Source organism: Semicossyphus pulcher, unplaced genomic scaffold, assembly GCF_022749685.1.
Source record: "Semicossyphus pulcher isolate SPU_LCO1_2020_fin unplaced genomic scaffold, fSemPul1.0.p SCAF_19, whole genome shotgun sequence".
NCBI lineage: Eukaryota > Metazoa > Chordata > Actinopteri > Labriformes > Labridae > Semicossyphus > Semicossyphus pulcher.
In genome coordinates, this window is record NW_027211692.1 from 12,586,395 (window position 1) to 12,613,667 (window position 27,273).

The 27,273-nt window shown below is 41.9% G+C and overlaps 3 protein-coding genes across 3 annotated transcripts; 1 reads left to right on the forward strand and 2 right to left on the reverse strand.

The window, feature by feature from the left end:
- The first annotated feature begins 7,167 nt into the window (after window positions 1-7,167).
- Window positions 7,168-8,924, forward strand: otol1b (otolin 1b). The gene is made up of 4 exons (XM_069668820.1): window positions 7,168-7,570; window positions 7,650-7,739; window positions 7,868-7,939; window positions 8,026-8,924. Exons 1-4 carry the CDS (start codon window positions 7,168-7,170, stop codon window positions 8,922-8,924), a joined length of 1,464 nt encoding a protein of 487 aa, XP_069524921.1.
- A 239-nt stretch (window positions 8,925-9,163) lies between these two features.
- On the reverse strand, window positions 9,164-12,127 carry LOC138597115 (uncharacterized). Its single transcript, XM_069668661.1, has 4 exons — window positions 11,973-12,127; window positions 11,569-11,841; window positions 10,721-10,996; window positions 9,164-10,599 (listed from the first exon to the last, which is right to left on the reverse strand). Exons 1-4 carry the CDS (start codon window positions 12,025-12,027, stop codon window positions 10,214-10,216), a joined length of 990 nt encoding a protein of 329 aa, XP_069524762.1. The 5' UTR covers window positions 12,028-12,127; the 3' UTR covers window positions 9,164-10,213.
- Window positions 12,128-12,939: 812 nt separating this feature from the next.
- LOC138596707 (rab5 GDP/GTP exchange factor-like) lies at window positions 12,940-21,131 on the reverse strand. Its single transcript, XM_069668008.1, has 8 exons — window positions 20,959-21,131; window positions 20,633-20,805; window positions 20,039-20,214; window positions 19,420-19,501; window positions 18,709-18,841; window positions 18,519-18,610; window positions 18,177-18,433; window positions 12,940-16,946 (listed from the first exon to the last, which is right to left on the reverse strand). The coding sequence occupies exons 1-8, from the start codon at window positions 21,129-21,131 to the stop codon at window positions 16,515-16,517; spliced, it is 1,518 nt and encodes a 505-aa protein (XP_069524109.1). The 3' UTR covers window positions 12,940-16,514.
- Window positions 21,132-27,273: the final 6,142 nt, after the last annotated feature.

Below are 27,273 nucleotides of genomic sequence, written 5' to 3' on the forward strand. Positions count from 1 at the left end.
TGCAATGTTCAGACAATAAAAACATCTGAAAACACTCTGTTCTCTTTTTCACCCCTGTTTTGTTTTTGATCTGACTTTCTATGCTCGCACGTTTCTTTGAACATCAACTCATGTATGCCTTCAGTCTTGCAGGGCTTTGAAATGGAAGAGCAAAGGCTTATGGGTAGCACATTCCTGACACAATTACCTGTACCACATGAGGTGAATTCACACAATAAGGGGCAGAGCCACCAAACCAGTTCTCCCTCGACAGTGCCGGAATGAATACCTCGGGGCTTTTCTCTCCCTGCTGCAGACACTAGGCAACCTGCCCATGCCCACAGACCTCTGTTTACCTGCAGCCTGCACGTCCGCCAACTTTGTTTGATCAAAAGCACCGTTTAAATCAGAGTAAAGGATGGTATGCAAAACCTGTTTGAAGGCCTGTTGGTAGAGTGCCGTGTAATTAATGTTGCTGATATGAAATATGAGACGCACATGCAAATTTCCTGCAATATTAACAACACTGATGGTGGAAGACGGAGCAGGGGATCGTTTCAGAGAGACTGAACAGGTAACTTTGTTTATGTCCTGAAACTGGACTGCCATCTAGTTGGAACACAAACACTAGGACTCCCTCATTTCTCTACCTGTACATCAAGCTGAGACAACTTCCTCTCCTCTCCTTTCCTCTCTGTTCTCTTTCTTTCCTTTCTTCTCTGTTTCCTTTCTTTCCTCTCCTCTCTGTTTCCTTTCTTTCCTCTCCTCTCATTTCCTCTCTGTTCTCTTTCTTTCCTTTCCTCTCTGTTCCCTTTCTTTCCTCTCTTCTCCTTTCCTCCCCCTTCTGCTATCCTTTTATTTTTTCCCCTCATTATCTCTCCTCTCCTCATCACCTGTCCTCTCCCTTTCTTTCCCTTCTTCTCTTCTTTTCTCCTCTCCTTTCCGCCCCTTCCTCTATCCTCTTCTATTTTTTTCCCTCGCCTCTCTTCTCTCTGCTCTCATCACCCTGTTTTTCTTTCTTTCTATTCCTCACTTCTTCTCTCCTTTCCTCTACCCATTCATCATTTATTTCCCCCACTACTTCTCCTCTACCTATCTTTATTTTGTATTTATTTATCTTTTCTCCATCATCATCATCACATTCTTAGTGTACCTTTTCTTTCCTTCATCCTCCTATCATTTCTCCTCCCTCACTTCCTCCCTTCTCCCATTATTTCCCTCCTTTCCTGCAGTACTTCCTTTCTCATGCCTTCCCTCATAGTAAGGTGTTTTAAGGTCTACCTCAAAATCTTTGATGACCCGTCTTCTGTTTACACTCTACATGTTAATTTGTATCCCATGAAGGAAGAGGTCAAAGGTTATCTCCATAATGACACGGTGTAAACATGGATATCTGCAGACTCAGGCGCTCTCAAAACACTCAGAGGAGCGGTGTATTGTTTCTGTTGTGTTTACATGTGCCCTGTGACAGTTTCTTTCTCATAAAACCGAGGAGACTCCTGGCAGCAGTTGGATCACGGACACACAAAGCACAAACACACGTGCACGCAAACAGTGCCGACACAAACAGGGTTCAGTTTACAAGGAAACCCCAGAAAGTGTTCAAATATTAATACCACAAACATTCGATAACTTCCTTCACTTTGACTCACGTCTCACACACATGCACACACACACACACACACACACACACACACACATCCAGACAATAACACAGACATGGGGCTTAAGTTCTACAACTACACACCCTCCAGTGGTAGGTGCCATTGTTCAGCTTCCTACAGGTGTGTTCATACAACGAATGTCTCCATGGTGGATGCCGTAGACTACTGCTGAACCACAATCTATGACTGACAGGCACAACAATGGACACAATTGGACACACACGCGCAAACAGCATTATAGCTTATACATGATCTTTGAATTATCCTTTTGACATTATATATTCACTTATTTCAAAATAAAATGTGATTAGTTTTATTCAACAGAAGACTTTTTTTTCAGACTTTTTCTTTATTAGACTTAATTTGAGAAGTTCACATGTCAGAAAATATGTCTGTACATAAAAGTAGGACACTTCTTTCATTGTTTGTAGGAAATCTACAAACCTTTAAAACCTTTAAAGTCGAGCTGAAACGGCATTTCGTGAGTATCTATCTTCCCTATTGTGACATATTTCCGAGTGAAACAGGACGTGCAGGCGGGACATATCATTAGAGGGGTTTGATTTGATCGTTGAGAAGTGGGCGTAGACAGACGTTCTCCACAGCGCAGTAGCTAGCTTACTGACCGAGCGTTCTTGGTGCTCTGCGGCTAAATGTTGCAGATTGATTGGTTGAAATTGTTTGGTGCTCACTTACGTAAGCACGCGTGAAATTTAGTTTTACTGGAAGAAAAAATGATCGGATTTTGATATAAGAATACGAAGAAATTGATTTTTTGGCCCATATTGTCAAATAGATGCACAATATTACCGGGGGTGTGATCTAAAAGGATTAAAATTACATTTTTCATTTCACCTCGGCTTTAAGGATCATGTTTAGACATGCATGAAAGAGATGTATTAGGCATATTAATACCATTATATTTATAATTGCAGTACACAAAAGTGATTGTCTTCTAATTACTGGCAGTCTTTTAAAGTAGGCCCAATGACCTCAGCAGCATCTTAAATGACATCCACATCAGGTGTCGGGGACAGGACCAAATCATCATGCTCTGAGGAAATGTTGTTTCATGTTAACTGCATGTAACCACATTTATTTCTAATCTTTGTGCAATCAGACAAAGTTCGTACCTTGGCATTTACAATGATTGTGCAATTATTGCCGTTCTTTGTTGATCAAAGATGGAGGAGGAATTCACCTCCCAGCTCCACAGGGTATCTGAGTTATGAATCAGTCAGTATGAGTCTGGGAGCGGTTCGTCCTGATAAAAACCAGAGACCAGGAAGGCGTGAAACCACAAGGAGCCAAACCCTGACACGGTCAATGGGATCTCACTACAAATGAAAACATGTCGAGCAAAGTTTAACTCAAGCTGATGGAGAGCAGATTAGTTTAGCCTATTAAACAGACAGACGGTTGTGCTCCTAAAAATACTTCATGCAACATCGTCAACATCTGGATATATGGAATGGGCTGATATATATTTTTATACATACCTCAAAGTCATACATGCATCTTTGTTTTGATCTGATCAGGAAGCTTAACAATAACACTGGATATAAGGCCTGTATCTGTTATAGTCCTTAAACGTAACCTAAAACACAAGCCTGCCACCTAGTGGTCAAGTAGAGAACTCATCTTTTGCTCAGCGTGCAGGAGTTGAAGGAATGTGCAACAGTAGTTTTAATGTGAAACAACAAATGAGCAAGACAGAGTTTTGTAACTGCTTTGCCACTACATATCATCAGTCAGTTCTGAGTCAGGGGCATTTGAGGTCAGTCTGTGTTGCGACCTTTTAGGTATAATGAAGGGACAATACAATGAGGCTGCAGCAGGGCAGTGCCTTAGGGAGGTGTGATTGGTTCTTTGGAGCTATGGGACAAAGAAGGAGGAGGAAAGGGGGAGAGAGGGAGCAAGCAGGTGGATAAACAGTGCATTCATGACCAACATTTACACACACTACTCTTTTTAGTCAGGTTGTTCCTGTTCTCTGGAGACAAAACTCATGACCTTAAAGGACCCTAAGAGCCTGCATGACCCTGTTTCTTTAGTTTTTTTTTCTCTGACTACCAAATTGAACTGACAGACCAGCCCTGACCTGTGCATTTAACTGAAAAACATAGAAGCAACTTGACTGTTTGCATTGTAGGTAAAGATGAAAGAGACACCAGATGAAAAGCAGTGTTTGATCTCCCTTTCAAGTTGAAATCTGTTGCACCTCTCTTTGGTATAGCAAAAAGAACTGCTTTATTGAACCTTTGACTACACCTTCAAATAAGTAATCTCACAGCTAAGAGCAACACAGCAGACAGCAAGCAAGCAGAAGTTAATAACTTAAACAAGATTTAAAGCTGGTGTTACATTGCTCTTAAAAGTGTTAGATGTCTTAAAGTTGACTTAAAGTTGTGTTAGATGAGTAGATACTACCCTATTGTCTGTTCATTAAATATTAGGCTGCTGCTTAGCTTTATCTTCTGCATTTAATCCTCTAAAAATGTTGTTTTACACTGGGTTATACATATGTCGACCTATGTTTGCCCTGGTGCAGTCTTCACATTTAGAAGTACCAATTGGCAGAATTTTTTACTTTTTTCCACAAACCGATGGTAGCTGTTTTACCCTGTTTCCAGACTTTGTGCTAAACTAAGCTAACCAGTTGCTAGCTTAAGTCTTGTCACTACTGTGATGGTGCCAGGCAGCATAGAGAAACTACAGGAACAAAACATGCTATAATTTGGTAAGTAGTGATCTTTAGAGGTGCTTATAAGCAGATCTGATACATTTTCTACAGAGCAATGGTAGCTGCCTTCCCCAGTTTTCAGGCTTTAAGCTAACCAGCTGCTAGCAAAAGTCTTGTCATTTCTGTGGTGCTAGGCAGCATATAGAGACTACAGGAACAAAACATGCTATAATTTTGAAGTAATGATCTTTAGAGGTGCTTGTAAGCAGATCTGATTAAGTTCTATGGAGCAATGCTAGCTGTTTACCCAGTTTCATGTCTTTGTGTTAAGCTAAGCTAACCAGTGGCTATTTTGCAGCTTTTGGAGCTTCACTGTCTTTCAATTTTCAATGACTACAAATACTTACAAAATGTAAATAAATGTTGACATCACCATTAGCAAAAATTAGCTTTCCGCTTGTGAAAAATACAAGAGATCATCGTTACACAACCAAAATTAGGCCCATTGGAAAACGGGTTCCAAAAACTAGAGATGCTAGCTTGAGAAAGTGTGGTAGTAGAAAGTGTTGTTGTATTCCGTCTGGCTACATGAGATGTGAATTCTCTGCCAGCAGATCTCTGGCCAAAGTCATTAGCGGCTAATTCGTCAGGGTCTAGATTTTCTTTGATAAGAATCCACTGTGACAAACACAAAACAGTCTATGATCTTATTAGCACTGGTGAGCACATAAGGGAAATAATCAGACAGCTTGCTTATAGTTTAAAAAAAATCTCAATGTCTCACTCTCACCCTTTCGCAAACTCACTCTATACCCTCTGTAGCTTCAAGATCTCCCTTACATGAATGGGGTTAATGTAAGGCAATACACCTCCATCCATCCAGGTCATCTCTGGTCGTCTCTCTGCTCGGCTGCACCCGTAGAGTAAGTTAACTCTTCCTTATCCTTCGCTCTTTAGTCTGTGTGGATGGAGGCTGAGGGCAGGGCCGGTGCTGGTGTTAAATGAACGGACAGGTGAACGGCGCCTGGGTCCTCAGTGGCCAGCTGGGCTCTGTAAACTGACCGCCACTGTTGTGTGTGGTCTGAATGGAGCCGTGAGATGATGGGGGTTGAGGTCGGGCAAGGAGAACCCCAGAGGAACCCGTCTCTGTATATCTTACACTCCACCTGTTTGTGTTTTTATGAAGGGGCAAGTCAGGTACACCTCACCTGAGCTGCTGGGAAGAAGAGCATTTAAAAGTACGAAAGAAGATGCACAAAAGAAAATGGATGAAAAAAAGAAAAGATGAAAATGGTTAAAGTTTACACAATCTTCTCTCTCTTCATCCATCCATCCAACCATAAACCCTCTCTGTTTCCCAAATTTCATTTCCCGTCTTCCTGCTCACTCATACCTGGACATTGATCCCTCTAAGGACTTGAGGTCTTTGACAACTGGGGCATGTCCGAAGCTCAAGCATTCATTGTCACTGGCAAGTCGAGAGTTTCGAGGAGACGGCTACCAGAAAATCACTTCACTACAAAAACCTGATGCTATCTTGTTACACCGTAAGAATGAATCCTTGTCCAGCCACACAGTATGAATCATAGTCAGCAAATGTAGCTGCCAGCGGTGTTGGGGGCTCATGTGCAGAAAGTCGGTCACAGTGATCAGGCAAGCGTTGCAACTGCACTGATTTGAGGGAGATAAGCTGGTTCCTTTGACAAACAGCTCAGGTTTAGCAGCTGCTGAGTGAGGAGATTATCGGTGCTCTTTAGGCTAAAGCTTTCTCCTGGATGTTTACCAAATACCGAGCTTCTTGTGCTGCCGCCAGTTTGCAGATGAGTTGCTACCAATGATCATCAAGGGGTATTCTCAAACCGTCAACTTAGAAGATTCTGAGTTGCATTAAACACGTTAAAAAGCTGTGAAAACGGTTTGCATCTTCCTGTTTGCAGCTACCTGCAGAGTAGCGTCCAAACCTACCCTTGAAAAGAGGCAGTTGTAGTGCCCTGGCCTCTGTCACAGAACCCTCTTTGCTTGGCTTTGTCCCACGAAAGAGCCTCGGTAGCAAGTTGGATGTTGGAGGAATGCCTCCAGTATCGGATGACCCATTGCCCCACGGCCTTTGCTCCTCGCCTAGCTCGCAGCAAGGGGAGTGCTCCTGGCGGGCGCTGTATCCCGTGTCACAAAAGCACCTTTCTACACAACAGGGGTACAGAGAACGGGCCACAGCACAGTGGTTCTCCTTGGGTCGGATCCAGCCCGCCGTAGTTGGATTTCAGACCTCCCCCTGAGCCTCCAGCAAACACCCCTTATTGGTAGGGATGTTCTTTCGCCCAAGCCTGGCAGAGATATCAGACAGACCTGGAGCTTCTGGTTCTGCCTCCCAGCGAAGGCTAGAGAGGATAAATGACCATACCACATATGCATAACTGGGTGAGTCCATTTTTTTTCAACAAAAAATTGAATGTAAGCATGATGGGTAGCATGTTAATGGTATTTGTGTGTGTGTGAGTGTGTAAGTGGGTATCTAACCGGATTTGGATGCCATCATTACCCCCCCAAAAAAAGGTTTTTGTGTAGATACATTGTAGCAAACAACTAAAATTGCATGACTAAGAAACAACATGGCTCCAACCTGAAAACGCAAATGTCGGACATGTAAAACTGGGACTGGAGAAAGTGAGAAGAATAATAAAAAATGGAGAGTGATAGTATTCCAGAGGAGAGATAGCCCACTATTGAATTGCACTAGTGAACTGCTAATGAGCTTGTGCTATTTTGTTATCTTTGAACCTAAAATTGATGGAAATGAAATGTGATAAAATAGTGAGGTTTCTTTTCAGATCCCGGTCAACCATGAGGATAATCTCCTGTCAGTTGACCCTTGTGGCTGTAGTCGTGGTTACACTCACTATGATGTCCTGTGCTGAAGCCAAGACTACCCCCAAACCAAAGTACCAGTACACCAAGAAGCCCGTCCCTCAGATCACTGTGCACAGCCCTGTGACCACCAGCATGCCCAAGACCCTCAAGACAGTGCCGAGCACAATTCCTGTGGAGCCCCATCCGCCGCCCGCCACAGAGAGGACCACCTATCCAGGTCATGTGTATCAACAGTACTATACAGAGGGTACAGAGACCCCTGGTGTTGGCCCTGAGAACTACACCCTGGATTACAATGAGTGTTACTTTAACTTCTGTGAGTGCTGTCCACCTGAGAGAGGCCCCAGGGGGCCGAAGGGAGACAGAGGCCTGCCAGGTATATAAGACAGTGACAAACATGTTGTTCAGATGTGTGCTTTCAGTATTTTGAACTTTGACCATGTTTGCTTCTCTAGGGCCACCAGGTGAAAGAGGCCTTACAGGAGCAGCTGGTTTACCTGGACCACAGGGAGTGAGTGGTCCCATGGGGTTAAAAGGAGAAAGAGGTGAGTGCAAAACTTTGATTTATAAATATTTGGATAGGTCATGACAAAATATGTCATCATTTATAGCAAGAAGGCAGCCATCATTGACATCCAATCACAACTTGGATGTATTCTTCTTCTTCACATAGGGGAAAGAGGTGACAGAGGAAGCAGCGGGACAGCCGGGACACCAGGAGTGCCTGGGAAACCAGGACAAAAAGGTGCAACCGTGTTCAGTTGATCATTGAATTCTTGAATATTGTTACCTGATTTTGAAAGTTTTGACACAGATTTCCTTACCTTTCAGGTGAAGGTGGCTCAAAAGGTGAGAAAGGTGAAATAGGGTTGCAGGGTCTCAAAGGTGGCAGTGGGGAGAAGGGGGAACCTGGCCTGAATGGGACCGCTGGTGAGAAAGGAGAACCAGGAAAAGAGGGCCCAGCTGGACCTCCAGGAGCAAATATTGCGCCAGGTCCCAAGGGAGACAAGGGTGATAAGGGGGAGTGTGGTACGTTTGGAGAGAGAGGGCTGAAAGGTGAACGAGGGGACCCAGGGTCTCCAGGCATCCAAGGAGGGATGGGAATCCCAGGAATGAATGGCAAGCATGGTTCCCCAGGTCCTGTAGGGGTAAGAGGGGACCCTGGACTTCCTGGACCACAAGGAGAACCAGGGTTTAGAGGACCTCAGGGTCCACTTGGCATTAGAGGGATGCCTGGGCCTAAGGGGGACAGAGGTTACCCTGGGATGAGAGGCGATCGGGGCATTCGTGGAATGAAAGGAGCTAAGGGATCAGGGATTCCTCTGAAACGTTCCGCCTTCAGTGTAGGTATCTCTCCAAGAAAGTCCTTCCCTCCCTCTGGCTTCCCGATCCGCTTCGACAAAGTCTTCTACAACGAAGAGAACCACTTTAATGTCACCTCCAACAGCTTCACGTGCGTCCACGCCGGGGTTTATGTCTTCTCCTTCCACATCACTGTTCGGAATCAGCCACTGCGAGCCACACTGGTGGTAAACGGATCACGGAGAGTAAGGACGCGGGACTCTCTGTACGGCCAAGACATCGACCAGGCGTCCACCCTGGTGGTGCTGCGACTTGGGGCGGGGGATCAGGTGTGGATGGAGACACTCAGAGACTGGAATGGGGCGTATGCCAGCAGTGAGGATGACAGCATCTTCTCTGGATTCCTGCTTTACTCAGACAAGGCCTGATACTCTAATGAAAACCTTTCCAACTTGACTATATCTGCGAAAAGGCCAAATACTGGTGGTGCTACACAATACTCCTACTTATGCACTGCCTGAATGCTGTAATGCACACTTGTGTGATGATATAAGAAATGACAACCTGTTTATTGTATTATCCCCGTACAAATATCTTCCTATTCTGTCAGTTTGCTTCCGGATAAAAATGACAATAACTTGGACACATGGTGGTTAATGGCCGGTTTATTTATTCACATTCACACATGAGTAACGTAAATTAACCAACATCATAGCAGTTTATATAAACACAGATGCAGGGTTAAAAAAAACCGGACACACACACACACACAGTGAAAAGATAAAATATAAAGGTGATATAAGGCAAAAGTGCCCATATCTATTTATTAATGGGATTCATATCAATAAGAGAGCTCCAAAACATTTTCAAAATAAAACCCCTTATCTTATTGTGAAAGAAAAGCATAAATAGAAAAAACAATAGTGCTTTGTGTATGACACAATGATGTTGATTAAGTCAGCATTAATAAGCGCAGAGATTTTTTGTTGTCCCCTCCAATCCTGCACAATGGTTCTCAAAATAAACTTTCCCTTGACTTCAAAGTCATACCTCTGTATTTTCTGATAATCTACAATCAGTCTCACCCTTAGTTTCCCATCTTGACCCCAAGTAACCCCACTTTTGTTACCCAAAAACAGTTCCTCTAGTGCCTCTATCTTTGTCGTTCCTGTCTTCCTCCTCTTTGTACACTGTTGTTTGTTTTGCCATTACTTATCCCTCTCTCGGTTCTGCTTTCTGTCCGTCGACACCATTGCTGATGACATTTGCTATCTATATTTAATTGAAAGAAATAGATGTAGAAATATATGATGTATCTGTTAAGTATACAGAAAAAAATCACTGTGACCTATAACTTTATTATTATTATTACTTCTTAATACTTTTAATATTTAAGCCGTACTGCTGTACAATAGGGTTGTAAAAGAAGATTGTGTTCATGGACAATAAAATCCAATGGTACATAAGATTTATGGAATTCTGTATTTGTTTAAATGTGCCTTTCTATCACCATCACTGCTGATCAAGTTATTATATTGTTTACAGACCAGATCATAAGGTTGATACTATATATATAATATTACACATTGATCATATAAATAGTGTGGTGGCAGCACAATGGCCCTGTGAGTATGATTGATATCAGATAGCTACAGATGTGGAAATTGCATGTTGTTACACTGATAAAGGAAAATATTCTGTAATGTGTGATAACTTCTTAAAACAGGGCCTTGTCTACAAGCTTGGGCTTGTCACCAGACATGTCACCGAATTCCTCGGGCATGTCTCCGGAGTCACCGGACATTTCACCAGACACCTCATATACATTGACTGGCTCTGGGAAAGCAGTTTTCTTGATTGGCTGGGGTGTAGGTAACAGAGTGCTTAGCGCCGGCTGTGAGGGCATCAGCAGAGGATCTGAGGATTGTGTGCTTACGTCAGTAGGTTGTATGAAAGTAGAAGTTGCAGTTGATCGTTTAGAGGAAGGCCCGGCTGTGGTTGGCTCGGCTGCAGGGCGCAGGGAGGAGTCTGGGGATGAGATTGGGGGAGCTAAAGGCCGTGGGTCTCTAGGATGAAGCACTGGAGGCATCATCATCTGTGGTCCTATCGGGTAAGAGACATTTACCTCAGAAGTGCCGCGCAATTTTGACAATTCAGGAAGTTGATTACAGTTTAAACTTTTTGTTGAGTACACACAGCAGGTTCAATTTACTTTACTCAGTACCTGACACTTGTCCAAAGCTTTTGGGTTTACTCAATCTTGAGAGGCCCAACTGAGGCACCTTGGCCTTGCATCTGTATTGGCCTGGCATCCGTTTGACTACATCATGGTTCACAGAGGTTGCTGTTCCCAGTCGGTTGTCACCCTTATAGAAATAGTAGTTTACTGGAGGAGCAGGAGCAGGGGCGTTGTATTGGAGGTGGCAAATTAGCTTCATCTTATTTGCTGGAATCAGGTTGTTGTCTGCAACAATCTCCAAAATTGGTTCGGATAGAACCTCTGAGAAAGAGAAGAGAGAACATCACTGACACATTCGGAAAGCTGAACATCTTCCTATATGCTGGCAATAAATTGAGAATATAGGAACATGATTGGAAACGCGAGTTGACTTTCTTGAGTTAGAGTTAGATGAGATGATCAATACCACTATCTGTTGGTAGGTGGATTTTGTTGACTTAGGGCCATTTCCAGACTGTGCCAAGCTAATCTGCTGGCTATAGTCCTTTATCTACTGTCAGTGTGGGTGGACAAACAACAGTTTTTGTATTACAGGAAGTGATTTGGTAATATTTCTTTGTCAGTTGCAAAACTACCCACAGTCTGACAAGGAAGAGTCCACCCAAATCACTACTTACGTTTTTGGAAAGATTATGAAAAAACTAGCTAGGCTAAGCTAAGCACACGGCGGCTGTAGCGATGTATTAAACAGAAAGATGTAATAGTGATATTAATGTTCTCATCAAACCATTAGGTAGAAATCGAATAAGTGCATTTCCTATAATGTATTTTCTTTTAAGATGTGACCTACAACCACAACCAGACTCAGCATGTGTACTAGTATTATAACTCACCTATGACCTGCACTGGAGCTTCAGCTGAAATCACAGATCGTGTGCGTCTGTCTACATCCCAGGAAGCCCTACAGGAATACATTCCTCGGTACTCAACGGTCAAGTTGGGCAGGTTGAAAGTTGGGTTGGCACCCACTCGTCTCATAACTTCAACGCCATTGTTGTACAGAATCACCTCATGAAGTTGGGGTTCACCTCGGACCCGGCACGTCAACTCCAAGGTGTCTCCGACAAAATTGGGATGAGCTGGGGCTTTCAGGATGGCCCACCCTCCTGAACAAAGAATACAGAGAAGAAAGTTCAGAGCAGATAGAGTTCAGTTGTCTCCAATTTTCAGCGTCAACAGGAGTATCAGTTTGAAGAAAAAAGTAGAATTGTGAAGATACTGATAAACAAGATCTTACCATCAACATTGATCTCAAAAGGCAGACTCTTATGGGTATGTATGTCTCCCACCATCGAGTCCCTCACCCCTTGGCAGTTAAATTTCCCACTGTCTTTAACCCTGGTATTCCACAGAACGAGGTGCTTCCCAAGCTGTGGGAGCTGCTCTGATCCCTTGAACCACAGGTAATTCCAGGTTAAGTTGAAGTCATTGGGAATGCTGCATTTCAGCCGGACATCCTCCCCCGAGAAGATCCTTGAATCCCCCGACACCAACTCCACTACAGCTCTGACTGAGGTTCCAGAGGGAACTATGGAGACAAATACATTTAGTAATGTTAATAAAAGTTAACATTAAATTACACAAAGCGATTGTCTTGAATATAAGTATTTTGTACGCACCCTTAGGTACTACAAGCTGCGGTAGTATCGCAAGAACTGAAAAAAAGGAAAATAATTCACCATTAAATAAATAAGTGTAGATAACATTAATTAAATACCATGTTAAATTTGTGAGAACAGAACAGAACAGAAGAAAACTTACCGAGGAGGGAAATGACCGTCTCCATTTTCATTTCTCTGTAACTGAAAAATGGAAACTGGGGTCTGAGTCTTTTATTTCTAATAGAAGGGGAAGTGAAAGATTTCTTCAGGGCTTTGACTCATCACACAAGAAATCCCCCTTAATGAAATTCCTAACCTAAGTTTAATTATCCTTTTAAACTATTTGCACTATGTTCTGGGAACCAGGACAGTCACATAAAAACTAGTGTATTTCAGAAGAAAGGAAACAACATCTTTGTCATATCAAGGTTATTGGAATGTATTTACTTAAATGTGGCAACCCAATATTTCTTATGTTGTGAACTTTTTTTGGTCATTTCTCTTCTTCGAATGTTTTCGCTTGACCCCATTCAAGGTACATAAAAACTGGTAAAAAAAACTAAACAAAGGGAAGTGAAAGTAGCACATGCCTATTCAGAATTCTGCTGAAAGGTAGCTACGCCTAGTGAGAAAAATGAAACACATCGCGAGAAAAAGGACCAAATAAATGTGTATTTTAAGTCCCTCTCCAATTAAGCGGTAATGTCTGTAGAAATGCTCGTATTCTTGAATGAAACATTATGTTTTAGTGTTTGCTTTATGTTTAACACTAATGCTTAATGTCCCTGTGGACAAAGTCGTACCTCTGATCTCTTGGCTGATTTTGTCCTGTACATACTTAAGTGGTGGTTTTTAACAGAAAATCTCATCCTGCTTTCTTTACCAGTCATATGCATCACTCACTTTAAATTTTTGCCCTGGAAAATTTTGGCAGTGTGCAGTTAATCACTTCCTCTGACACCTACCCCCCGCCAGCAGTTTCAGGCATTAAAAATAACTATATAGAAAAAATCAATGTTGTCGCTGATGGTCTGGTTTGCTTTTGTAGGTCATATAGAGTAATGAGAATTAATCTCAGTCTGTTTCATAGCCAGCAAAAAACTCCTCACAGGAGCTTTAAAAAAAAATGTGTATAATGCTTTTTAATGTCTGTGTGGGTATGGGCCAGGGTGCTCTTTTAAATGTCTAGTTTTGTGTGTTTGGGGGGTGGGGAATGTATTTTATACTCTTTCAATGTCTAGTTTTCTTATGTCTATATCTTCTTACGATTTGATTATTTTACTTACCTGCCCGGGGACTACAGCCGGAAAATAGCAATTTGCTAAAACCGGTACAATACATCTCTCCTTGTTTTATATAAGGTTTGTTCTTTGTGCATTGTCCCTGCTCAAGTACAAAAACATTTATTAATTTCTTTGTCTGATCCCGCCCCCTTTTAATTGTTTTGTTTTTTGCTTCTAGGTTTTTTGTGTTTTTTCAAGATTATTTTTGGGGCTTCTGCCTTTATTATATAAGACAGCGGAAGAGAGACAGGAAATGTGGGAAGTAGAGCTAAACCAGCGACGCCTAGGGTTTTATATTTTAAGATGATTTGACAAACAGTATGTTTGGGAGATTCTATTGTCTTTTCTTGATGAATGAATTCAAGGAATGTTACATTATATTAAACTTTTATAACTACTCATTTCCTTTGTCCACCATTGTGCACAACTGTGCAAATAGTTTAATTCTCAGTATGTCTCTTTATTTAATGCGAACTTGCAAAATCACGACAGTCATGTGAATCATGACAAAGAGGAACTACAAATGTGCACACATGCATTTTCAATTTTTATTAATCACACACCCATAGATGCAAATAAACCAATACTGCCCCAATAAGTTACATTTAAATAAAAGACAGTATTGTGTTACTTCCTCCCAAATGATACAATAACAAACCTATAAGGTTACAAAGATGATGTTTATAACGTCTTTAAAATACCCGATAAATGGCTTCTGCATACAGTGCAATATGAAGTTATTCACGCTATTGCGTTTACTCGAAATAAAACAGGACAGCAAACGCACACTGCCTATACTGAATTAAACAAAAAAGATCAAAATCTATCAACATAATGAAATCTCAGCTCATGAGCGAAGAAAAACAAACATACGACTCAACCCAATCATTTCTCCCACTACACGGCTGACGAATACAAAGACACCGACGACGCTCGGACGCCTGTGCGGCAACAGCCTAAAACACTGTTTCACCAAATATCCTTTCAACTCAATACAGCCATCACTACCTTCATTATATGTACTTCTGAATTAAGAGCATTAAATCAAACAAAAGGAAAGTGCTTCAAAATAAATGAAATTGGTCAAATAATGTTTTCCTGCACTCGTAAAGCAGCCCAGCCTTAAAGAGTGATTCTTATGTCTTCCTGTTGTCTTAATCTATTTACTCCAATAGCTCCCATAAAGCAAAAACAATTAGCTAGCTCAGGTTAGTTTTTGTTGGGACATGCTGATCTTTAGACACCCCCTTGAAAAAAAAGATAGTTAAAAATTGTCCTATTCAATCAGTAGAATTCATGTAACAATGTCTTCAAGCAATGTTCTTTATCAAGAGTACTACTGTAAATATTACAGGATTAATGCTTCCTATTGCATCCAAAAGAATTGATACCTGCCACTCTATAGAAAAATAAAATCACTTCTGTACATCCAGCTTATGACTGGAGCGAGAGGTCCGGCATGAAAACAAGACAACATCCTGACACACAACTGGAGGGGCTTCATGACTCATTGACATTAACGGTCCATGCAACACACACTCGCGGTTACACACGTTCCTTGCATGCACAACTGCCACACACACACGCACATCTCTCTTTCAGGACAGGGGAATACACAGCAAATAGAGCACGAATCAACAACATGAGCGGGGAGGTTATTTTAGTGAGGGGAAGTTCAGTTTCGCATTATTCCGATTTCTCAATTTCCTTTGTCAAATCGTGTTTCAGTGAAATGTTATGAGAGGTTACTTGGGCCGTAAGGTTCTGTAACAGAGTGACAAAAACCTCGTCTGAGAGGTTGCACACAACGGACAGAGCAATGTTTAAAAATCCAATGTAACCATTTATCCCATCTGCACAAATGTAACAATTACAAGGATGAAGTACTGAGGTACTGAAGGAAGAGCTTGGAGTGGAGTCGGTCTGCTCCTTTGTGTCTAAAGAAGCCGGTTCAGGTGGTCTGGGCATCTTGTCAGGACGCCTCCTGGATGCCGCTCTGTGTAGGGTCAGAGCACGCTAAGGGATGGGTGGGATTTTATTTCCCAGATAGCCTGGGAACACAAAATGACTTGGCTGGTTCAAACATGCTTATTCGAGTCTTCTTATCCTAAAACTGTAACAGAAGCAGAATGTCAGGGGTTTTCCACTTATGATGCCCCTGATCCTTGACCTTGCAACTACGACAAAAATGCCTGGAGTGTACGAGCCTCAGGAACATTTTGGGAATTGGGGTTGGGATGTGCTTTCTTCCAGAGAGTTCGATGAGAAGCTCAAAACCACTTAAATATTTGTCTAAGCTATGCTAAGCTACACCTAAAAATGTATCCATCCATTAGCTATACCGCTTATCCTGTTCAGGGTCGCAGGGGGGCTGGAGCCTATCCCAGCTGTCATTAGGCGAGAGGCGAGGTTACACCCTGGACTGATCGCCACTCACACCTATGGGCAATTTAGAGTCACCAATGAACCTAACAGGCATGTCTTTGGACTGTGGGAGTACACGGAGGGAACCCACGCATGCACAGGGAGAACATGCAAACTCCACACAGAAAGGCCCCCTATATCCGAACTGGGATTCTAACCAGGAACCTTCTAGCAGTGAGGCGACAGCGCTAACCAGCCTTAAATAATATATCTTCTTACCTAACTCTCTGCAAGAAAGCTAATAAGATGCTCTCCCCAGAATGCTGAACTATGGCTTTAATGAGAAGTTCAGTTACTCTTTAGTGTCGTTTCAGGGCCTTTAGGACAATGTGTGGATGGAATAGAGACGGCTGGAGTGGAAATGGGATCCATACTGGATGCCTGCTGTATGTGCATATGGACAGCAAAGGGAAAAGGGGGAGGATGGAGTAAAGCCTCTAGAGGATATTTTTTAGAGCAGAGCTCTTCAAATCAACCAGCAAACACTTGCGGCTGCAGTGGCGGAGGCAGGAGCTCATTCTCAACGTTATCCGCGTCGATTGCTGATGATGCTGCAGGCGTTGTCTCGCCAGCTGTGGTTGCAGGAGGGTCTTTTGTCTCCGGCGGAAAGCTCTCCAGGACGCTTTGCACCTTCTGCTCCACTTCGTCCGTCCAGTCGATGAGGTCGCTCTCCAGCTGGCGAGCCTTCTCCATGACCCGCTCCTGCCGTTCGCCGAGCCCCGTCAGCAGGTCGAGTCGCTTGTGGACCTGACTGAGAGCCGCGCTGCCCGGAGAGCAAGAGGAAGCTCCAGAGGCCTGTGGCCAGTTAGGAGATGCCTGGCCCGACATGTAGAGCTCAAACTCTTCAGAGCTTAGGTTCAGAGACTGGCCGTCCAGCTTCTCGATGAAGGCCACCGCACAACACTGGAGAGAGGGGATACAGAGGGTCGTTAATAGGAAGTCTACCCATGGATGCCTTCAGTCTGAGATATGAGATTGACTTAGTAAATTGGGGAGTGTCTTTATCATGTTTTGGAATGGTGGTCAGGTCATTACTCAAGACCCATTTACAGTGATAAATATAAAAAAAGGAACCACTTGTTGACTTACTAGAACATTTCACACCAGAAGAACAGCAAACCAAAAAAGCAGCAATATTTTTATTTAAATTTAATTTAAATGTAAGCAGTAGCAGGACACCATGGATAAGGCACTAACCCCAAACCATAGACTGTATTAAAAGATGGACGACATAACAGCTCCCTAAAAGTGAAGCCAAAACATCTCTATCGCCCCCTGCTGACTGGCTGCAGTATAGGTCATAAAGCCCGCCTCCTCCATGTTATCAGATGGGACATGAGTCAAACTATAAAATCAAAACACACCACAAATAAACTTTTCTCAAACATGGTTTCTGTCATTATAGTTAGTTATTATCAAGCTGATTTACATCCAATTGTCCATTTAGTTATTTGATGCTGTCAAAAGGATGATTGACAGCTCTGTTGACAAATACGGCTCCTGCAGCAGATCTGTTCCGGATAAGCAGACTAGAGAAGGAACGGCGAGAGGAGGTAACTAAAACAATCACTACAGTCATATCTGTCAACGTCTGCTTCAGACCAACACATATCTTTGCTGTTCTTTTCGATAACTTAAGTGTGTGTTATGGTTAGCAGAAGTGGCTACGGCGACTCCCCCCGCCGATCTCTACTGCGCAACTCTGGCTCCAAATCACGTCACCATGGAGATGGGGACACGTCGTCCATCTATACATGCAGTCATTTCCCCAAACCATGACATTCGTGTCAGGGGACCTTTGTAACTTGCTAATTCCTCTCTCTGCAAGAAAGCTAATTACTCTCATCTTTTACTGTGTCTCTTTCATAAATCATCTTAAAATGTATGAAGTAGATTTCCAGATGACCTTTACCCCTTTCTACAACTAAAAGAGTCAAACACAGCAGCAATGAATCCTCCTTTCATGAAGAATATATAATTAAAATATTAACATCCATACTAAAATATTGGAACGTCTGTCGATATAACACCATTATTCAACAGCAAACAACTCCTTCAAAATGTGGTAACATGGAGAATCAGACACAAACACAACAAACTACATACATTAAAGTAAGCTTCTGATTCTCTCACCAGATTGGTGAAGTAGTAACCATCCTCTCCGGTCATGAGTCTGCTGGGGTTGCAGAAGCGTGTGATGTACTGGATGTTGGACTGCAGTCGCGGCGGATTTGCTTTCAGCACAATGTAGATGAGCGTGGGAAGGAAGTCATCGGCAGACGCAGCCTCCTTCTTGCTGATTTTGATGGCGTTGAAAATGTGCTTGCTGCAACGAGTGATGCAGCCCAGCTTTTCCTTGGGCACACGCTTTGAATCCATTTCGATCACATCTGAAGCGATGCAGAGAATTGAGAAGGGAAATAATTGTTGGATCTCTAACAAGATAATAAGACAAACAGATCTAATGAGACTTACCTGTGATGGCTTTGACTACACTGTCTGACACCTCAGGGATCTCCTCGTCTACAGGAACACACAGCATCTCAATGGTGACCCAATGCAAGGCTCTGTAACAAAACACAACAAAGACTCTCAGATATCATTTTTTTCCCTGAAAGGCAATGCAGAGAAATTTATTATAACTCGAGAGGCACATTTAACGAACCTGATTCTCTTCTGAATGGCCAGGTCTTTGTTCTCATCGTCGGTGGTCTCAGGACAGAAGACCTCCTTGTAGAGACGAGTCATCATGTACTTCTCCACTTCATCCATCACACTCTCCACATGATCTGACGAACCTGGGAAAAAAAGCTCAAAGAGTTAGAATTTATACAGGGACTTAAAGTGATCATCTCGAAGATTTTCATTTAAATAAATGAGGAATGAATGAGGAAATATAATAGTGATTGAGCCTGATGAAAGCCTTTGTATTTGCAGATTTATGACTGGGTGTCAGTGTCACAAGGAGCGCCCAGTTAGCTAAGCGGCTGCTTTTCTGGTCTCTGCAAGTGTTGCAAAGTAAACATTAATCGACTATGGCTGAACAAACAAAGAAAAGATCGATGACTACAGATACAACTTCAAAAATAAGTGAAAATCAAAGCTCAGATGAAGGCAAACAGGAAGATGAAGTCTAAATAGGAAAGTAACCGTCAGTGAGGAAAATCAAGAGTTGCAACCGGAGCCAACCCTGGACGTCACACATGCGAAGCTGTTTGGATCTGGGAAGTGTGCTCCCACAGTTACCGGTTATCGCCATAGGTGCCGCCAAAGAGAACGAAACTGAGATCTTCGAGATTACAACTTTAATATACTAGTGAGATTCTTTGTTTATAGCAGATTCTTCTCCTTGTTGATTGCAGGAGTTAAGCAGTACCTTTGAACTGGGTCTGGAGGCGATCAGAGAGATTCTGGTAGAAGTCCTGCACACACTCTGACAGCTCATCAGCAGCCATGTCCTAAAAAAAGGAATGGAAGAGAACACATACGGCCGTATTTTAGGACATAATTTGGATTTTATACGTTTGATTGATACTGGACAATTTTACATGGAAAGATTGTTAAAAAGTAATTCCTAAAAATGTCTGCAATAACTGAAGGAGAATATTTCCGATAAAATCTTTACAGACACGTATTTTTACTTCAGGCAACAACTTGCTTCAGTACATATGTTATACAAAAGCTGTTTGACAAGTCATTTTTGTTGACTGCAATGTTGGAAAAAGAAATGTAGTTTTAGACATCAATCCGGAGAGGCTTTAATGAAACGGTATCTTGGAAAAACTCTGATGGAAAGTAGAAACATGGTGCTATTGCAATAAATTGCATATGATCAGTACTCATATCTAAGTAGGAAATTGAGTGAAAACACAATACTAAAACAAAAATATATAAGCGATTTTAAGGGAAAGGTATTTTTCAACAACTTTTACACAAGAATTAAACTGTTTTTACCTCAGACTCAAAACCTAAACAACAAATCCACTTTAGCTCACCCGCTTATAGACCATGCTCTCAGTGAAGGCCCGGCACTGTTTGAAAATCTCTCTGCCAGACTTGAGAGGCTTGAGAAAATCAATGAACTCCCGCGTTGCATGGTCACTGTCCACAGAGGAATGCCGGCTTGTAGAGGAGCTGGGGCTTGGGCTGGACTGTGCGTCAAAAGGAGAGTCTGGGGAAAGATACTGAATGTTACTTAAATCAAACACTTATTATATTTCAGACTTATTTATATTTATCGTCATGTTGTGTAGTTGTGCCATTGGCAGACTAACAGCCGAGATCGCATATTTCAACCAGACAGTTTTGTTTGTTTTCAAGTTATAAAACTAGGGAAGTGGTTGAATTTAAATGCAGATTATTGAGCAAAAGTTTCAGTGACCTCAGTCTGGTTTTGTTTCTTAATATTTTTCCGGTAAGGACAGGCCAACAGAACAAGTTCCGCAAAATGCAGGCAGAAATATTAAACAATTACGCTGGAAATGAATAAATACAGTGCTACAACACAGATATATCTGAACTATCTCTGGACAGTAATAACAACAATAGATGACTGAATGTTTCGCAGTTGCGTATGTGCATGTGCGCACCTTTTTTTGGTGGTGTCTTTGAGGAAGGAGTAAAAAACTTTGTGACTGTGTGGACTTTGCTGGACTTTTCTTTAGTTTTTCTCTCCTCAAACTTGCTGAAGGGTGTGATGCCAGACTGTGATTGGGGCTTCTGTTGTCTGCTTGCATAAGCTTCCTCTTCCTCTCTTTGCAACCTTGAAGGGACAAGACAGTCAAACTGTTATTACAGCTGTCAAAAAGACACACAACACAAGAGCATACAGCAACGTAAGGAGATAATCGAGCAACAGGCACAGGGTTTGCATTTCAGGACCAATCATAAGGTGGGCAACAAAAGAGAGACAAACCTTTCAGCAAGTGCCCAGTCTTCTTGAATCTGTTTTTGCTTTTCTCTCTGATTTTCCTCCCGCCAGCACTTTGAGCACAGGCCCTGCCAAGCAGTGTTGCCATAAAAACCACATCCTTTCGTGCAAAGCAGCTCTGATTGGTCCAGATGGATCCCACGCCGCTGGCTCATCATCCTTCAACAAAGTTAGCAAGGCAGCTGGGGGTAACAGGAGACAGAAAAGAGTGAGTACAACCAGCAACGCAGCGATCCAAACGGTGCATTGTCGTGTTTGCTCGTTTATTCAGTAAATCTGCCATTCAAGATTACAAACAACTTTCTACAGAGATTACTTAGAGCTGAGCTCAAGTCCAATTCTTTCCACACGTCGCAGACCAGGCCCAGCTAATTTGGCTACAGTCATTTGTTGTTATATTTAAGGCAATCAAGGCCCAGACGGCTTAAATTGATTTCTCTCTCGTGGGCATTACGTCTATTGAAACGTAATGCTTCAAACTTCTATTTGTTAGCATTAGATACAGCCAGGAGTTTGCTTTGAAAGCGCTGACCTGTCAGTGACAGTACATCCCTGTCATTCTGAAGACGGTTATATTGTTGTAACGTATGCTAGTAAATTTAAAAAGACAGTTTGTTACATATTCAAAACCGCGATATCCATAAGCTAGTCTACAGCTAGCTTCCAGTGTTTACTTGAGCTAATTACAGAGGTGGCTAACCTTAGCTAGCCAGCTTACTCGCTAAATTTACGTCATGTTTATGAAGTAGCTCTCGGATGGTTACGTGGCTTGTTTGCGTCTACATACACTCATTCGCAGTGTCAAACAGCTATCGTGTAACCTTCGTCGCTCCAAGTCCAGGCTACTGTTGGTTGATGTTTACACTAGCCAAGCAACTAGCTAGCTTTGTCCCACAGCCATTTTGTCTGTCAGTTGTTTCTTCTTCGGGGATTTTTTTTTTTACTGTGTTACAATTTAGGTTAAAATTGCTTATTGCCGCCTAGTGTTACCACATTGCAACAGCCCGTACTATGCCTAGATGCTGGAGAAATGGTTATGTTACTCATTCCCATTTGCTACAAATAAGGATTTAAAGACTTTTGATGCCAACCTAACCCAAAATGGCTCTTTTTCATTTTATCTTTTATGTCCTGCTGCTCCGAAAGTCAAGAAAACACATTTTAAAATTGTATCTGCAATCTATCCTGTGTCGCCCAAGGCGAGTTTAGAATTTGGCGCCCCCCACTGCAAATGGTAAAATATAATTATTTTCTGCCACACAATATAATTTTTTATTTTGCAGGCCAATGTGCAACACAGTTATCCAGAAGAGACCTGATTATTAGATTTGATATTGCAATAAAGATCAGTCGAGCTTACTACAATAGGAGGACGTTGGGGATCTATTTTGATGCAAATTTATGCGCTTTTTATTTACATTCAAAGTAATCATTGAAAATCTAAGAATATGTACCTCACCTGCTATAATTCATAAGATAAGAGTTTCTTTGTCTCTTTCCTCGCTCTCTCTTTCCATCACATGCTGCTATCTCTCTTCCCCTCCCTTTCTATTAATGCTGTCTGTCATTCTGTCTGTCCGTCTGAATCACTTGTGGGATTAGAATAACCCTAACCCTAAACAAGAGAACTTGCATTATATGTAGCCTACGTCTAAAGAACACCTCTTACTCTCCCCTTTATTAAAAGTTCGAGTTTGAGTTGTAAAAGGCACTTGAAGAAGCCTACCAAAAGTAAAATTCATACTAACTAACTAGCACATAGGTAGCACTGCGGGGGCGGGCCCGTCCTGGACTCCTTGTCCATGTGCAGAAAGCAGCAGATGCAGCAGGGGGAGCGGGGACCCAACAAGCCAGATGTTTCCGTGTTGTTAAGATTTGTCTATCACAGTAATTTAAACGGTTGCTGGGTGCTTTGTATGCAAAAACAGTTAACCATAAGAAACGTAGATAAGAAGTGAACATCTCCAGGTGAACTTTACGCACTCCTTTTGCGCAGGGAGGAGTTTAGACAGGAAAGTTAACTCATTGGACTTTAATCTATACGTCTTAGCGACACAAGGATATTGAGTGATGGCAGGTAAGAGGATTTATTATCTTCAATGCACTTCTCATGCATTAGTAGGAGAACAATAGTTGTAAATCGGCTGTAGGACAGTGCAACGATTGGTCTTGATAATGTAGGTAAACTGCTTTGCATTTTTTCCCTACGATGGTTTCACTTTTACTCATGTTGCTTACATCCGTCTAAACGTTCAGTGCCATTGTTAAAACTAAGGAAACGAAAGATTTTCAAATGAAATGAGTCATTGTAAGTTTTTGTTGAAGATTAACAAGATTATAAGAAAAAAAATTAAGAAAAAATTGAAGTTAAAGTATTCATCTCGAAGATTTCAGCTTCGTTCTCTTTGGCGCCACCTTGGCGATAAACGGTGATGGCAGGAGTAAACTTTGTATGTAAGTCGTATCTGTAGTCATCGATCTTTTCTTTGTTTGTTTAGCCATAATAGATTACTGTTTACTTGTAACACTTGCAGAGACCAGAAAAGCAGCCGCTTAGCTCCGCCTACCCTCTCTGGCAGACCAACCACTGCTGGGTGATGGAAAACGCGTCACTAGCTGGGCGCCAACTCTCGCTTGCAGAAACCTACAGTAACGGCATCGTTTGAAAGTACCTTAAAGGATAACTTTGGGATTTTTCAACCTAGACCCTATTTCCCCATGTTTTTGTGTGTAAGTGACTAGTGGAGACATCAATTATTGAAATCGATCCAGTATTAAGGGAGGGAGCACCGGCCGGCAGCCGCCAAATGAGATACAATGTAACTAAATGGGGCACCGGGCATACACCAATATACAGCCACTAAAAGTGCTTGTTTTTGCTACTGACAGACTCAGACCGTTATAATAAGTGTCTGACAACACTGTGGCAGCCATGCTACTTTACCTTATGCTCTCTGTTGTTGTCTGTAACCAAGTCTCGCGCTGAAATCTCGCGTGGGACCGTAGTTGTTGCAGGAGAGAGGAGTGAATTGTAGAAATCAGATAAATCTTCAGCCATGACAATCTTTTAGATAGCACTGAGCAACGCTTTCTGTACTCCAACACAACAAACGGCACTTCTCCCTCTTCGTCTTCGTCTTCTCTCACTCGTCTCTCCTTCTTAAGTGTCAACTTATGTACTGTTTTGAAGTGCCACTACTTTTTTGATCAACAGAAGTTAGAAGACGTATTTATTTTAACCATTTCTTAAACAACCTTAATTTGAGAGGTTTAATTTCCATGGTTATCATTCTTTTCCTCCAGAGGCGCTTATCCGGGTGAGGAGAGAGTTTGTGGAAAAGGCATCCAGAGAACTTATCAAGCAGCTCCTGGATGACCTTTTGGAGGACGGAATCTTGAACGATGGGGAGAGAGACTCCATACTGGAGGAGAACACTACCAGAGCGGATAAGGCTCGTTGCCTCATCGACACGGTGAAGAGGAAAGGAGATGAAGCCAGCCAAAGGATGATCGCTCACCTCGAACGCAGGGATGTGACACTTCATACTGAACTAGGTCTTTAATCAGGTGAGCCGGCATCCTTTGTGTGACAAACTAATGTTGTGCCTCGACATGTTCAAACCTATGGTGCACAAAAGAACATAGACTTCTCCCTACATGTGCTTCAGATTGGGAGAACTCAATACTTTGTAGTAAGGATAAGTGTGCCATTATTTGATATTTTTCTTTCTGTCACCAGATCACAGAAAATGACTTAAAACCAAAATTGGAATGTTCTGACTTTCATTAAATTATGACTTCCTCCTCTGTCTGCAGAGCCCAGCACCAAGCCCAATGGTTCCTATTTTTTAACAAAGGCTCAGTAAGTCCTTCAAAACATTTTGGCACTGCGGTCTAAGCAAAAGGTACTCAATTAGGAGAAGATATTCAGTTTGTTGGGGACTATTTTCTGCTGCAGCCGGACGATGCTATGAAAGGAATTGTCACCCAGTGCAACAGAGTGAATCATAGATGTTTTTTTGGACAGGAATGGAGACATATTCTATTAATTCATTGCTGGTTTTGGTCTTTTAATGTGATTTGTTGACAAAATACAGACATACAGATTATGGTCATCGCAGACAAATACAGTAGTCTGACATCAGTGATATGTTTCATGTCTTTTCTTGTTTTCAGCCACAGTCTCAGGAGGATACTGATGATGCTCTGTGGAAACAGAAGCCTCAACATGTTCATCCTTTATTATCATGCAATATTAAAAGCCATAAGATAACAGATTGTGCATCACTATGTATAATGTCAAACATTTACGCTCACTACAACAGCGTATCTTTCAGTGGTCTCATGTCCCCTCAAAAGATGCATTGTAAGCTTAATCATCTGATTCAAATTGATGCTAATGTACTTGATATACTGATGTGTTTTCTAAGCTTAAAGACCAGCTCCAGTCATGTTTTCAGATAATAAATTATGTCTGATATTTTTTTTTCTGCAAAATACGTTACCTTGTAAAAATCCTCCCAAGGCGTCTCCTCCTTCTCCCTCATTCAAATTCCCCCACTCTACATAGTCCCCGTCCACTATGAACTTTTCCAACCGCCCCCTCTGCTGCCAAAACAAGACACGCCTCTTGTAGAAACTTAGCTAGCTTGAAATGTAGTAATTAGTAGTAGGATTGTTAACGTTAGTAGTCCCTAGTCAGTTTGCAAAAATTACAGGTTACAGCTGGCTCGCACATCGTGCGGTTGCCATAGGTTGCACATAATGATATGCTTAGCATCGCCTTGGGCATGGGCGATCTGGTCAAAATCCTATATCACGATATAGGATTTTTCATATTTTTGTAACGATATATAGTATATCACGATATATCATGTTTTCTAGTAATTTAACAAATAATGAGTCTGTATGAAATAACCACGTTAAAACCTATTTTTGGATAATCCTGTGTGAATTAAATACTTGACAAATAAAAAGTACTGAGTTTCCGTTTTTGCTTGGGCTGAGCCTGAGTCATTTTCTGCATGTTGATGTCCATGTTAATAAACAGCGCCTCCCTCTTTGGTTCACTCCCACGTGCAAGGATTAGAATTTAAAGCGTTGTCAAAAAGACGTAAAAATTGCCGGAAAGCAGTTTGGCTGCTGGTTTTGTGAAATCACGATAGAGACGATATAGAAAAACACATGCGACAGACATTTTTAATATTGTTTTAACGATATATATTGTCATTTTGCCCAGCCCTAGCGTCACCCCGTCCATTATCGGGATTGACTCCTTAGGTTTGTGACGTCTCAAACCCTGCCAATCTGAAAACGTGTTGTTCAGCCTGTCCTTGGTACACTGCAGTTTAAAAGCAGACAGGCAGATGACCACTGATGTTGTCCCTGATATGTAGGACTGGAGGGGGTCTTTAAGAAAAAGGAGAGTAGAGGGAAAAGTAACAGAGAAGATGATCAGTTACATTCAGTCACACTGAGCTCTGTTAATAACCATAATATTAAATATTATAAATATTATACTGTCATTTCGGTTCACCTGTCTGAATTATGAGAAACAATGTCATTTTCGTATTATAAATAGGCCGAACACTTTTAAACTTCAAACACCATCTTTTGTATGTTCATTGTAATGCTGACAGGAAATGTAGACTATTGAAAGGGTTTAAAATGCTATTTTTCATATTGTATTTTTCAGGGTGCACATCAAGTTATAAAAGCTAAGAATATTTAGTCAGTGTGACACGTACTGTTTCACTGTCATGATTGTTAAAGTAAAGATTTCTTTTTGCTGGTGAGGAAAAGTCTATAACGATGAGGAGAACTGACATTAATTTGATGTGTAACCTCTCAGTTATTTTAAATCCCATTTGTACAATTAAGTCATATTTACCTACAATAAAGTCATAATTCTGTTATGTGGTTCTTAATCGTGACTTTTGTTTTGTTTGTTTCTTGTGCTATTAAAGCTCTTAACATTTCTGCTGTAGATGTTATTGTGCTGCGTAAAAGTAGTAGTTTCCATAACACAAGTGTGCTTTAGCGGAAAGACCGAAGGCATTTCCCAAAAGCCCCCCTTTTAATTATCATCTGAGGCAACAATGTGGGGTTCACTTTAGAGTGATAGAAATATACCTGGAGTATCAGCTCACACTTAAGTGTAGCTTCTATAGGATGTACTATTTCACTCATTGAGCAACAAGTTGTCAGCCCGCAGCCGGAAAAGGAAACCTCGAGCGCTTCGTACACGGATGATATAAGTACATTACTGAGCATGAAGGAAGGAGGAAACTTCGCTTGGCT

Excerpts from the sequence above, each read along its gene's own strand:
- otol1b (XM_069668820.1), top strand. The coding sequence starts at position 7,168 with ATGAGGATAATCTCCTGTCAGTTGACCCTTGTGGCTGTAGTCGTGGTT. Across the intron at positions 7,740-7,867 it reads GGGGTTAAAAGGAGAAAGAG|GGGAAAGAGGTGACAGAGGA; the intron begins GTGAGTGCAAAA and ends TTCTTCACATAG. Across the intron at positions 7,940-8,025 it reads TGGGAAACCAGGACAAAAAG|GTGAAGGTGGCTCAAAAGGT; the intron begins GTGCAACCGTGT and ends CTTACCTTTCAG.
- LOC138597115 (XM_069668661.1), bottom strand. The coding sequence starts at position 12,027 with ATGGTGGGAGACATACATACCCATAAGAGTCTGCCTTTTGAGATCAAT. Across the intron at positions 10,997-11,568 it reads AGCTCCAGTGCAGGTCATAG|AGGTTCTATCCGAACCAATT; the intron begins GTGAGTTATAAT and ends TCTCTTTCTCAG. Across the intron at positions 10,600-10,720 it reads AAGCTTTGGACAAGTGTCAG|GACCACAGATGATGATGCCT; the intron begins GTACTGAGTAAA and ends CTTACCCGATAG.
- LOC138596707 (XM_069668008.1), bottom strand. The coding sequence starts at position 21,131 with ATGATGAGCCAGCGGCGTGGGATCCATCTGGACCAATCAGAGCTGCTT. Across the intron at positions 20,215-20,632 it reads AAAGACACCACCAAAAAAAG|ACTCTCCTTTTGACGCACAG; the intron begins GTGCGCACATGC and ends ATCTTTCCCCAG. Across the intron at positions 16,947-18,176 it reads GTTACTACTTCACCAATCTG|TGTTGTGCGGTGGCCTTCAT; the intron begins GTGAGAGAATCA and ends CCCTCTCTCCAG.